At 38.6% G+C, this 14,455-nt stretch overlaps 1 protein-coding gene across 2 annotated transcripts in view; it reads left to right on the top strand.

Moving 5' to 3' along the window:
- The window catches only part of TNPO3 (transportin 3), an 83,967-nt gene that overhangs the window by 52,908 nt on the left and 16,604 nt on the right, over positions 1–14,455 (top strand). For both annotated transcript variants that reach the window (XM_069588333.1, XM_069588334.1), the window contains 6 exons: positions 255–394; positions 5,582–5,773; positions 8,079–8,170; positions 9,366–9,442; positions 11,249–11,309; positions 12,115–12,255. In XM_069588333.1, the coding sequence (XP_069444434.1) occupies positions 255–394; positions 5,582–5,773; positions 8,079–8,170; positions 9,366–9,442; positions 11,249–11,309; positions 12,115–12,255 (703 nt within the window). The remainder of the gene's footprint in view (positions 1–254; positions 395–5,581; positions 5,774–8,078; positions 8,171–9,365; positions 9,443–11,248; positions 11,310–12,114; positions 12,256–14,455) is intronic.

Here is a 14,455-nt window from a genome sequence, read left to right as displayed (position 1 = left end):
TTAGACACTTCACTGACATTCAGAAGATTAAGGAGCAGTGTGCTTCTCAACTGAAACAATGATAACTTCCATTTCTGTCTTTTACCCCTTATTGAGGGTTAAAAATTTTTATATCAGATTTAAGCACTTTTATCCAAATGGTTACTTATTTAGAAAGAAACCCTTAGCAATGATTTGTGTCGTTGCAGCCTGTTTTATGGCCATAACCTCACCTCTGAAATTGTTAACTCTGAGTACTTGCCTTCTAAACTCAGGGAGAACAATCCAACACTCGTGGAGGTCCTGGAAGGAGTTGTCCGTCTCCCGGAGACTGTGCATACAGCTGTGCGCTACACCAGCATTGAGTTGGTTGGAGAGATGAGCGAAGTGGTCGATCGAAATCCTCAGTTCCTTGGTATGTGTGAACACTCCCCTCTGTAGCTACTGCTTCTGATTTTTCTGATTTCTTTCTTCCTCTCTTATTTTTGCTTTTGTTTTCCTACTTTCTCTTTTATTGATAAGTAGGCTGTTTCTAGACACTGAGAATAGATATATGAGTTACTGTTCAGTTGATACATTTTATAATCTGATCACAGACTTTGGAGAAAGAACCTTTGAAAATTAGATCTCTAGATAGGGTGACAGTTTGCTACTAGTACTCTGCTTCAGCATAAGTGGTTCTGTCTTTGTTAGGCTTTGGCATAGGCTTGAGCTAATCAGACTCTCCTGTAGTTCTAACCTAGAAGCTGCCAATAGACTAGAGCAAAGGGGAGGGCATTTCAGTGTTAAATACATGCACTATTTAAAAACTAAGAATTATTATTGAAACTAAGTAAGTATAAACTAAGAGGAAGAGTGTTGAGTTGTATAACCTGGCTGTCTTGAAAAAAATAAAGATCATATAAAATAATTTTAGAATTGAAAGTAAATTTAGAAGTAATTTCTTCTGATTCCCTCATTTTCAAGATAAGGAAAGTGGAGTCCAAAGAGACTAAAGGATTTATCTAGGTTAATATAAATAAAGTCCCACTGATACTCAAGACTGACATATTCTGAGAATTTTAAGAATCCTTAAATTTGTGAATATGATTAAGTTCGATGTGCTATGCTTATCTGTCTCTCTTTTTTTGACTGTGCTGGGTCTTTGTTGCTGTCCAGGCTTTCTCTCGTTGCGATGAGCAGTGGCTGTTCTTCAGTTGCAGTGCACGGGCTTCTCACTGTAGTGGCTTGTGTTGCGGAGCACAGGCTTTAGTAGTTGCAGCATGTGGGCTTATGCTTTGCAGCATGTGGGATCTTCCCAGACTAAACCCTCTCCTGCATTGGCAGGCAGATTCTTTACCACTGAGCCACCAGGGAAGCCCTGTGCTTATCTTTATTACTACCTTTTGACTTGATTTTATTTTACACATGATCTCTTTTTTTATTGCCTGAAACTCTTACTTAAAAAGAGCTGTGTTGGACTTCCTTGGTGGTACAGTGGATAAGAATCCCCCTATCAGTGCAGGGGACATGAGTTCAATCCCTAGTCTGGGAAGATTTCACATGCCATGGAACAGCTAAGCCCATGTGCCACGGCTACTGAGCCCACGTGCTGCAACTACTGAAGCCCATGCGCCTAGAGCCTGTACTCCGCAACAAGCGAAGCCACAGTAAGGAGAGGCCTGCCTGCCGCAACTAGAGAGTGGCCCCTGATCTCCAAAACTAGGGAAAGCCCAAGTGCAGCAACAAAGGCCCATCATATCCAAAAATAAAAGAGAGAGCTGTATGTTCCTGTTCTCTTGTATCAGTATACAGAGCGTATGATAGGTAGGCTTACATTGTAGTTGAGCCACTTTCAAGTTTAACATACCATTAAAATTTTTTTTTCAAAATACCTATTTGCTAATCCTTAAATTTCTTCACTTATCTGCCGCATCATTTGGCTTTCTTTTCTGAACAGTTTTTCCACAGAGAAACAAAGTGAGTTTACCTGTTTGTTAACACTTATCTTTCAGTACCACCTTGAGTATTGTTTAAATATGTGCCTCAGTTAGAAGACACAGTGCTGCATATTCATACTTACTGTAGAATAGTCAAAATCACAGATATTCAATTTGAGAATCACTGAGGCCTATAGTATTGGACAGGGAAGCCTGGCATGCTACAGTCTGTGGGGTCACAAAGAGTTGGACGCGGCTGAGTCGACTGAACTGAACTGAATAGTGTTGGAGTTACTTGGACTAGGTTTTAGATTTTAGTTCTGATTCTCATGCTAAATAGGCTGTGTGTTGTGGGAAAACAGGGGTTCCTGCTGGGTTGCTGCCTTATTTTTCTCATTAGGCTAAAAATGGAAATAACTTTTAAATGGGCTTTCAGAGATTCTTTCCTTTATAATTTGGTATGAGGTTACTCTATAGTTTGGACTTCCCTGGTGGCTCAGACGGTAAAGCATCTGTCTACAATGCAGGAGACCCGGGTTCAATCCCTGGGTTGGGAAGATCCCCTGGAGAATGAAATGGCAATCCACTCCAGTACTATTGCCTGGAAAATCCCATGGACAGAGGAGCCTGGTAGGCTACAGTTCATGGGGTCACAAAGAGTTGGACACGACTGAGCGACTTCACTTTATAGTTCACAAAAAGTGCTCTTTAAACATGTATGATTTTTCTTAGGGTTTTTTCATAGAAAAACTTTTACAATTTTCATAGAAAAACTTTTACAAAGCAAGATAAAGGATAATTAGGATTTGCTGTATAGAAATTTGCCTTTATAGTGTTTTCTTAGAACACTTACATTGGTAACAAGTAAGACATGATGGACATAATGAAGACTCTACACATGGACATCACCAGATGGTCAACACCGAAATCAGATTGATTATATCCTTTGCAGCCAAAGATGGAGAAGCTCTACAATCAGCAAAAACAAGACCAGGAGCTGACTGTGGCTCAGATCATGAACTCCTTATTGCCAAATTCAGACTTAAATTGGAGAATGTAGGGAAAACCACTAGACCATTCAGGTATGACGTAAATCAAATCCCTTATGACTACACAGTGGAAGTGAGAAATAGATTTAAGGGACTAGATCTGATAGATAGAGTGCCTGATGAACTATGGATGGAGGTTCGTGACATTGTACAGGAGACAGGGATCAAGACCATCTCCATGGAAAAGAAATGCAAAAAAGCAAAATGGCTGTCTGGGGAGGCCTTACAAATAGCTGTGAAAAGAAGAGAAGCAAAAGGCAAAGGAGAAAAGGAAAGATATAAGCGTCTGAATGCAGAGTTCCATAGAATAGCAAGGAGAGATAAGAAAGCCTTCCTTAGCGATCAGTGCAAAGAAATAGAGGAAAACAACAGAATGGGAAAGACTAGAGATCTCTTCAAGAAGATTAGAGATACCAAGGGAACATTTCATGCAAAGATGGGCTCGATAAAGGACAGAAATGGTATGGACCTAACAGAAGCAGAATATATTAAGAAGAGGTGGCAAGAATACACAGAAGAACTGTACAAAAAAAATCTTCATGACCAAGATAATCAAGATGGTGTGATCACTCACCTAGAGCCAGACATCCCGGATTGTGAAGTCAAGTGGGCCTTAGAAAGCATCACTATGAACAAAGCTAGTGGAGGTGATGGAATTCCAGTTGAGCTATTTCAAATCCTGGAAGATAGATAAATCCTGGCTGTGAAAATGCTGCACTCAATATGCCAGCAAATTTGGAAAACTCAGCAGTGGCCACAGGACTGGAAAAGGTCAGTTTTCATTCCAATCCCAAAGAAAGGCAATGCCAAAGAATGCTCAAAGTACTGCACAATTGCACTCATCTCACACGCTAGTAAAGTAATGCTCAAAATTCTGCAAGCCAGGCTTTAGCAATACGTGAACCGTGAACTTCCAGATGTTCAAGCTGGTTTTAGAAAAGGCAGAGGAACCAGAAATCAAATTGCCAACATCCGCTGGATTATGGAAAAAGGAAGAGAGTCCCAGAAAAACTCTGCTTTATTGACTATGCCAAAGCCTTTGACTGTGGATCACAATAAACTGTGGACAATTCTGAAAGAGATGGGAATACCAGACCACCTGACCTGCCTCTTGAGAAACCTTTATGCAGGTCAGAAAGCAACAGTTAGAACTGGACATGGAACAACAGACTGGTTCCAGATAGGAAAAGGAGGACGTCAAGGCTGTATATTGTCACCCTGCTTATTTAACTTCTATGCAGAAACGCTGGACTGGCAGAAGCACAAGCTGGAATCAAGATTGCCGGGAGAAATATCAATAACCTCAGATATGCAGATGACACCACCCTTATGGCAGAAAGTGAAGAGGAGCTAAAAAGCCTCTTGATGAAAGTGGAAGAGGAGAGTGAAAAAGTTGGCTTAAAGCTCAACATTCAGAAAACGAAGATCATGGCATCTGGTTCATGTTCATCAGTTCATGGGAAATAGATGGGGAAACAGTGGAAACAGTGTCAGACTTTATTTTTTTTGGCTCCCAAATCACTGCAGATGGTGATTTCAGCCATGAAATTAAAAGATGCTTACTCCTTGGAAGGAAAGTTATGACCAACCTAGATAGCATATTAAAAAGCAGAGACATTACTTTGCCAACAAAGGTCCATCTAGTCAAGGCTATGGTTTTTCCAGTGGTCATGTATGGATGTGAGAGTTGGACTGTGAAGAAAGCTGAGTGCTGAAGAATTGATGCTTTTGAACTGTGGTGTTGGAGAAGACTCTTGAGAGTCCCTTGGACTGCAAGGAGATCCAACCAGTCCATTCTAAAGGAAATAAGTCCTGGGTGTTCTTTGGAAGGAATGATGCTGAAGCTGAAACTCCAGTACTTTGGCCACCTGATGCGAAGAGTTGACTCCTAGGAAAAGACTCTGATGCTGGGATGGATTGGGGGCAGGAGGAGAAGGGGACGACAGAGGATGAGATGGCTGGATGGCATCACCGACTCGATGGACGTGAGTTTGAGTAGATTCTGGGAGTTGGTGATAGACAGGGAGGCCTGGCGTGCTGCAGTTCATGGGGTCACAAAGAGTTGGACATGACTGAGTGACCGAGCTGAACTAAAGACATAATGAATTAATTCTTCTCAAAGTGCTAAGGATCTGTCGCTGTGGTTTTTATAATTATAAAGAAGTAAGTATAAAAGTGTCAGCTTTTGGTAACTTGTCATTGTCCTGATTAATGTTGTGATTTTTTTTTTACAAGTAATGATTAATCTATGAGTATTGTGGTACTTTCTGAGTTTTATCTTCTTTCTTACTTTGACTGTATTCTTAATACTTGGATGGTTATATCCACCAGTGTTTCAAACTGAGTCAGTGGTTTTCAAACCGTGCTTTGTGAAGCCCTAGCAATAAGTAGAGCAGTTCATGTCCACAAGGTAAGTAATGCAAGATAAATAGATAGGCGTCGGAGCCCTCTGACACTGTCTGTCACTGAGATCAGCTCCATTTTTATATGTAAATACCTTGGGGTTTAAACATATTTCATTTTTTAAAAATGGTTCTTTTGCTTTAAAGGAGAATATAAATCTCTGTTCTAACAGCCTAGAAGTTTTCCTTAAGTTTCAAATATGTTATCTTTATGTATTACTTTTCTCTTTAGACCCTGTGTTGGGCTATTTGATGAAAGGCCTGTGTGAAAAGCCTCTGGCTTCTGCTGCAGCAAAAGCAATTCATAACATTTGCTCTGTTTGCCGAGACCACATGGCTCAGCACTTTAACGGACTCCTGGAGATTGCCCGTTCCCTTGATTCCTTCATGTTATCTCCAGAAGCTGCTGTGGGCTTGCTAAAAGGTATTTAGTTAAGATATTAAGAAAGAAGTCTCTAAGCCACTTCTGGGGATTATCTTGTGTCAAGTTGTATCCCCCTTTTTAGTTGCAATTTACTCAATGATGAGGAAGGTCACTCTGGGAGGAAAGGATGTGTGATTACGTGTGCATGCATTCTTAGAATGTTTTAAGGCTATATAACTAATTCAAAGTGCTTATAGAACTTATGATCCTAGATTTTGAGTGGAGTTAACATATTGGAACTAAATCATAGTTCCTTTTTGAGTTGGAGGAAAGAATAAGAAGGGAGACAAAATAAGCGTTGCTATACCAAAGAGATAGGTGGAAATTTAAAGGTAGTCTGCCTAGATCAGTCCTGTAACTCAGAGCCAAGGGTTCTGGACACTTAATGGTCTTTAACCATTACTAATTAGTTTACACTGAATGATCGAGAGGCAAAAGCCAGGGTAGTGATGAAACTCAAAATAAGAGAAGAATCAGAGATATTAACACTTGGGGAAAAGACTTAGACGAATGGCTATTTTTTAATATTTGAAGGATTATTTTATAAAAGAGGGAGCAGGTTTATTTTATGAGTAATTGATTATTGACAGTTTACTGGCTTTTAGAAAGAAAATGCCTCCTAACCATGCTTTCTGCAAACAGATTGTTGTGTCCTGTCAGGTAGTAAAGTTCCTACAGCTGGTATATCAAATAAAAGATTGGGTGATGGGACCTTTGCAGAATCTTTTAAGTTTCTGTGAATGGCAGATAGCTTTGTTTGGATTGGATGACTGTTCTTTCTCACTTCTGTGATCAGGTTCCCTACCAGCCAATGTAACTATGCATTTTTAAGACAGACTTTCTTTTTTAAGCATGGGTTTTTGTTGTTTCTCTTCAGAGGCATAGATAATGAGGCATTAAATCAGGTCATATATTTTCTTCACTACTAACTGTGGGTATTGCTGCCATCTTGTAATTTTCTAGTGAAATTTAACCTTGATGAAAGCATGACAGCTAACGTAATAAAATGTGGTATCCCAGTTAATACTGGTGATATCTTCTAGATGGGGAAACCTTTTTAGTAACATTCTTTTCTGTAGGGATAAATTAAAAGGAAAAATTGTGTTTGTTGGATTTTTACCCCCTCTAGTTTTAAGAAAAAAATCTAATTCATCCATGGTTATAGACTATTAAGAAAAATCATTCAATATTTTATTCAAATTTGAAGGTTTGAATTGATTACTGTTCTGTTGAGTAAAATTTTAAGAGATGAAAAAATAATAGTCAAAGGATATAGCATAATGTGTAATCCTTTGGATGTTGGGGAGATACTTCAGCATTTGATAGGAATTGTGACACAAGGGAAGCTGGATAGGAAGGACCTGGGCCTTCTGTCCCCACTTTAACTTACCTCTGTTTCTTTTTTAATCTGTTTTATTGGAGTTCCAAGTTAATATTTTATTTGGGAAAAGGAGAAAGGGGAGATTTTTGCAACTATTTAAAAGTGAAATAAAGACAAACTTAACTATTACTGTTCTGTTCAAAGCGCTCATTTTTACAGGTAAAGAAACTGATGGTCTGAGAGAATGTCTTACCCCTCTCATAGGGTCTGTTATGGTAGAACTAGAGTTAATCTCTAACTTCAACTCTTTCTTCCAGCAATAATAATAATAATAATGTCCCTATTTCTCAGACTTCTCTGATGATAAGAATTGCCAATAGTACTTATCAAAAATAAAGGCACTCCTTGACCTCTGGGAAGTTTGAGAACCATTGTACTATGCTATATAAACTAGCTTTGGCATTGGCCTTGTGAAGGAGATTTTTAGTCTTTGAAGGATTGGAAGTGGAGAGACATATTTTAACATCTTTAAACCAGTTGGCTACTGAGGAGAAATAATTTAAGTAGGTCCCCTGGTGGCTCAGACGGTAAAGCGTCTGTCTGTCAACGTGGGAGACCTGGGTTCGATTCCTGGGTCGGTAAGATTCCCTGGAGAAGGAAATGACAACCCACTCCAGTACTCTTGTCTAGAAAATCCTATGGACGGAGGAGCCTGGTGCAGGCTGCTGTCCATGGGGTCGCAAAGAGTCAGACACGACTGAGCGATTTCACTTCACTTCACTTCAGTTGTGAATGTCAATGTGAAAGTCTGTATGATCTTCCTAAGCCCAACCGTAAATAACAAAATGTTACAATTTTTTAAAAAGTGATGATCTTTTTAAAAGAATAGAACCAGTTAGCTTTTGTAAGCCATATAATGTAGACCAATGGATTACTTCAGTTTGGCTTTTATTTTCTTCATTTGTGTCATCCTTTGTCTTTCAGGGACAGCACTTGTCCTAGCCAGATTACCTTTGGATAAGATTACTGAATGTCTTAGTGAACTATGTTCTGTTCAAGTTTTGGCATTGAAAAAGGTGAGCTTAATTAAGAGGTGAAACAAATACAGTGTGTTTATATGATAGAAAGGAAAAGAGAAAATTGTTTTATTTGCAGGTGGTCTTTTAACTACCTAGAAAAGTCAAGAGAATGAACTGAGATGTTATTGAAATTAATAAATTTATCAAAGTAGCTACATATATGAAATAAGTGTTTCCAAATCAATAGATTTCCACTGTATCAGAAATACCATTTAAAAGATACAGTGGAGACAACACCATTCAAGTTAACTTCCGAAACCATAACCTACCATGTTTCCTTGAAGACTGTTGCGGAAATGTCAGCTCTTCTCAAATTACATTTATGGTGCAATAGCAGTGAGCATACCAATGGTAGTTTTAGGAGAACTTGATGAAATGACTCTAAAGTTTATCTCTAATGATATACTGGTAGAAGTGTCTAAGAAATTTTATGAAAGAAGAGGAAGCAACTTGCCTTACCTCTTAAAAAGATATAATAAATTTTGAAGCTTTATATTATAAAATTATTATATAAATATGTATTATATAGTATAATACATATAATCTATACTATAATAAGAATGTATAATATCCTAATCATTATAAAAGTAAATGGGAAAAAATTAAATGATACTGTTTTCCTTTTTTTAATATAAATTTATTTAAATTGAAGGCTAATTACAATATTGTATTGGTTTTGCCATACATCGACATGAATCCACCACAGGTGTACATGTGTTCCCCATCCTGAACCCTCCTCCCACCTCCCTCCCCATCCCATCCCTCTGGGTTGTCTCAGTGCACCAGCCCCGAGCAGTCCTATATCATGCATCAAACCTGGACTGGCGATTCATTTCACATATGACAACATACATGTTTCAGTGCCATTCTCCCAAATCATCCCACCCTCGCCCTCTCCCACAGAGTCCAAAAGACTGTTCTGTACATCTGTGTCTCTTCTGCACTATTTTCCACTGTACAGTGATCATATGGTAAAAGTTAATATGCAGTCTTGGCCAGAATGCAGTATGATGGAGGAAAATAGTTTGCTAATATGAACTTAAAAGTTTTTACCTTTTTGAGTAACTTTCAGGAATCTGATTAAGGAAATAGAGATTGAGACAGAGGTTGATGGACAGAGGCATATGTTGCCATGTTTGCTATAGGTTTGTATGTTTAATGACTGGGTGTTAATATCTTTCTGTCTCTTCAGCTGTTGTCTCAGGAGCCCAGCAATGGCATATCCTCAGATCCCACTGTATTCTTAGATCGCCTTGCAGTCATATTTAGGTAAGAAGGGAAATGCCAGGTTCCTGCCCTGGGTTAAAATCTAATGAGACTACTATATAGAAGTAAGAAAGTTTTTTTTCTCAGCTTCTGAGTACTTCCTATAAACTGTGTCTGTCAGAAGACTAATTTACTCCTATTACAAACTGCAAAGGCAAATTCTAAGAATTTATTTTTGGTAAACTTTTGTCAAAAGACTTTAAAATGTAATTAATTATTTTGGTCTCTGAGTCAGTGATGCTCAAACTTTGGAAAGTGGAAGTGTTGGTCTGACTCTTTTGTGACCCCACAGACTGTAGCCCACCAGGCTCCTCTGTCCATGAAATGCTCCAGGCAAGAATACTGGAGTGAGAAGCCATTCCCTTCTCCAGGGGATCTTCCCTACCCAGGGATGAAACCTGGATCTCCCACACTGCAGGCAGATTCTTTACCGTCTGAGCCACCAGGGCAGGCCCTCTCAAACTTCAGCGTGCATCAGAATCAGCTGTGGTGCTTCAGTTCCCAAAGCAGCAGATTGCTGGGTCCCGTTCCCAGAGTGTCTGATGGATTGGATCTTGATAGGACCCAAGCATTTGCATTTCTAATAAGTTCCCAGGTGCTATTGCATTGTATTCCAAAGACCATACTTTCATAATCATTGCTATGTAATAGTGTATGGGGGCAAACAAATAATGAAGTCTCTTCCGTGACCAGGTGAAATTAAACCTTCTTTGATGTTAAGAGGAGCCTAATAATTATATTTTTAAAAAGAGAAAAAGAAAAAAAAAGCATTAGAGCAACAGTATTCAGAGAGTGATCTTTCTTAGTTGCATAATATAACTTATGTGTCCTATAGCTATAACTGGAATATCAATTAATATTTGTGTAAAAACCTGTGTGGAAGAAGTTGAAACTGAGGTGTTGTTTTAGCTTGTTCTTGCCTACAAGTATCTTTTTCTGAGTTGGTATAATGCTTTTCTTGTATAATTAGGGGAGCCCCTGTTGCATACCATTCTGAGAGCGTATTAACAGTCTTATTCCACAATAAATGAAAGAAAATCTGCACAAGGTGAAATGCCTTAATGTAAAGAAAAATTATATATTTTTATATTGGGCTTCCCTGGTGGCTCAGCAGTAAAGAATCCACCTGCAGTGTAGGAGACTTGGATTCAATCAAGAAGGGAATGGCTTCTTTCTCCAGTATTCTTGCCTAGGCAATCCCATGGACAGAAGAGCCAAGAGGGACGCAGTCCATGGGGTCGCAGGAGAGTTGGACACGACTGAGCAACTAAACAACTACGACAGCATATTTTTATTGAGTTGCTGTTGAGCTTTTTAAAATTAAAGAATTGTTTTCCTTTAAAGAGATTGGTAGTTAGTCATAGTTTTTGTTTTTCCTGCTTTCCTTCAAGTTAGTGGATTCTAGAACTAGATAGATAGGTGAATTCATTGTATCGTGGGTGGGCCCACATTGTGTATCATTGAGTTTAGACTAGAACTGTGGGAAACGTCTTTGGTAGACCAGAGTTTCAAAAGCTTTTACCTTTTAAGTGCTGGGAATGAAGCAGTACTTGAGTTTTTGTAGTGGATTCAGACAACTTGAATATATTTATTAATTTGGAAAAAAACTACATATTCAGGTTTATAAAAGAAAAAAAATGAAAAGGGTAGTTGTAGCGCCCCATACCTGCAGCCCATGTACCCAGAATTGACTATCTGGTTTTCTTTAATTGGTGAGAATGATACTAAGTAAACTAACAGGGATTAGAGCTCTGTGTCCTTGATGAAATTGCTCTTCTTTCACTAATTTGGATCATTGTCTTTCCCCAGACACACCAATCCCGTTGTAGAAAATGGACAGACTCATCCGTGCCAAAAAGTCATACAGGAAGTAAGTACTAATCAATGCCTGTGGAATAAGGCTTTCTTCCTTTTTCCTTATAAGACCCTAGGTAACTAAAGTGAGAAGGTACTGTCTTCTAGGTTCATAGGAAGATTCAGTTTGTTTGTAGGAAGATTCAGTATCAGTGAAAAGATGATTGGAACTATCCAACTAAACATTTTTTGTTTTAGATTTGGTAAGAAAACAGGCTGTAAGAAAACACCGTGAAAGGCCAAAGTAAGAAGAGATTTAACTGTGTGAATCCTAGAGTTGTTTAGAGACCTGGTCAGTACTGACAGAATGTTTTTGACAAAGCTGATTAACCATCGTAGCTTCCTCTTTAACAATACTTCCTTTGTAAAAACTCAGGGCAACATGCGGATTAGAGGGCATGTTATGAGAAGTGCTTTTCAGACTTAAGGGGAGAAACATCAGTTATCCTTGAGTGTTCATTGGTATCAGATATCTCTTCCTTTAACTTGTTCTACTTCTTCCCATCCTAAATCAGAAGTTCAGAGTTTAGGAAAATAGAGATCTTTGTCTTTTTAGTAAAATTAGTCATGCTTCTCTTCTGTTGTAAAGAATTACTGTGTTTCCCTTAAGACATGGTTGTTTTTATTGATGGATAGTGAATTGAACCCCAGCACATATACACACACCCACTGACCAGAATCAGGCCATGTGTGTTCCTGTAAAGAAAGATTTCCCCAAATTATTTAAAAGTCAAATCAGTTGTTACCAATTTGGGAGCATTTTTCTCAGCACTTAGTTGTTCTTTATTTTCTTCCTTGTGCTCTTTTCACTTTTGACTCAGATATGGCCAATTTTATCTGAGACTCTAAATAAGCACCGGGCTGATAATCGGATTGTAGAGCGTTGTTGCAGGTGCCTCCGTTTTGCTGTTCGCTGTGTAGGCAAAGGATCCGCAGCCCTGCTGCAGCCACTAGTCACACAGGTGAGTTCCCTGAAAGATGGAAAATGTAAAGGACACAGAATTTTGAAATAGGAGGCTTTAGAACAAAAGCTCTTGCTAATGAAATGAAACACTTCAATATTTCTTAAATGCAAACTAAAAAATATTTGAAAGATAAGTAGTGCCTGTGGTAGGTATGTTATTTTTATGGCAAATAGCCTGTAATCTGTTCTGTGTAGTGATAGTCTAAATAGCAGCACATCTTAGTGTAAAATTCATAAATGGGAATGACATTAATGAATCAGCTCTTATGTATTAAGCATTTTATATTAATTTCCTTTCTGAAAATGTGGCAAGTCTAGCTTTGCTATTTCTGGCCTAAAGAGAGTTTCTTTTTTCTTCACCATAGTTAGTTGTTCATCTAAGTGTCTTATTTGTCAGGAAATAAATTTGACTCTTTCAATCAGCATGATTGGTATGTAATTATGCTGGTGTGGCTCTTGTACATGGCTCTCTGAGATCATATCATCTAGAATATTCTTTTGAGACGCCTATGACTAGGGACTTAATTCACTACGTAATTTATGTTTGGGTTAACCTAACAGCAGGGCCAGAACTAGATGTAGGCAAGTGAGCTGCCATGACCTAGAATTGATGGAGGCAAGGCAAAGTGCCAATCTTGCATTTGCAGGACTCTGAGCAGTACCTTCTCAAATTTTACACTCATCTGTGTGGAAAGCTACTACAGGGCTTCAGGCTAGACCTCACCCACTCAACCTGAAGTGGCCTTCTCCAACTGGGCAGGGCATCTATTGAACCAACCCTGACAGTGAGTGCCCCTCAAGTTCTTAAGTTCTTCCTCACTCTTAAGGAAGCTCTTATCCTGAACCAGGGTCATCCTATTGCTGTGTCAGTTGACACTTATATGATCACACTTACTTAAATTATAGATTTGATTGAAGTTTGTAAAGGTAAATATGTTAACAGAATTTTTTTAGTGATTTTTCTGCGTTTACTATATCCTGAGTACAACAGTATGTGTTACATTTAGACTGTTCAGTTCTGGTCAAGTGTCTTCTTCAGTGCAATACATTATGGGTCCTATACAATGTGGTTTAATTCCCCTTTGCTCTTGGAGAATATGCCCATGACTTCTGGGCTTCCCTGGTGGTTCAGATGATAAAGAATCTACTTGCAGTGCCAGAGACCTGGGTTCAATCCCTGAGTTGGAAAGTTCCCCTGGAGGAGGGAGGGGCTACCCACTCCAGTATTCTTGCCTGGAGAATCCCATGGACTGAGGATCCTGGCAGGCTACAGTCTATGGGGTCATAGGCAAACAGGACTGAGTGACTAACACTTTCAGTCATGACTTTTATATTACTCTTTTATTCCAGTAGCATAGGGTAGCATATTATATAGAAAATATGTTCAAAAGTCTGTACATGTGACAAAAAACCTACAAATTCGAGGTCACTAAACTCCAGCCAGTGGGCTTGCCCCTTGTTTTTGTAAATAGAGTTTTATTGATAGTCATGCTTAATCATTTAAGTATTGTTTATTGGCCATTTTTGTGTTTCAGTGGCAAAGTTAAGTGATCAAAAGATTATAAAGCCAGTAGAGCCTAAAACCCTTTGATGTCTGGCCCAGCCTGTAGCTTATTCAATAAGAACAGCATACAGTTTTGAGTATACAACACTGAACAGATTCATAGCTTCCATCTTGTGTTCTTTTCATGCCGTATGCTGATAAGAGCCAATTACTGGACCCTTCCACCCCACCAAGATCAAAGAAACGAATTTATGTAATAAGATCAAAATATGTGTGTTATGATGGCTTTTTTTTGCCGCACTTCTTGACTTGCAGGATCTTAGTTCCCCAACCAGGTATTGGACTCCAGGCCCCAACAATGAATGCACTGAGTCCTAACCACTGGATGACCAGGGAATTCCCATGTGGTGGCATTTTGAATAGATAATGTATGGTGGCCTAATTTTTGGAGGATAGTAGGGTAAAAATTCTAAACAAATAATTTAAATGCTTATATTGTATTAAAATTTTTATTCTCCAGAAGTCTAGATAATCTTAATTAGAAACACTGTTCATTACCCAAAAGATTAAATAAGAGTTTATAAACCAATTTAAACAATGCCTTCCTTCTCCTCTAAAATGAGGGGCATTTGATGCTTTGTTCCTACTGTGATTTTTTTTTTTTTAAAGAATCATCTTATTTAATGAATATAAG

This window comes from Ovis canadensis, chromosome 4 (assembly GCF_042477335.2).
Source record: "Ovis canadensis isolate MfBH-ARS-UI-01 breed Bighorn chromosome 4, ARS-UI_OviCan_v2, whole genome shotgun sequence".
NCBI lineage: Eukaryota > Metazoa > Chordata > Mammalia > Artiodactyla > Bovidae > Ovis > Ovis canadensis.
Note: the sequence above shows the minus strand (reverse complement) of the source record. Positions and strands in the feature narration are given on the sequence as shown.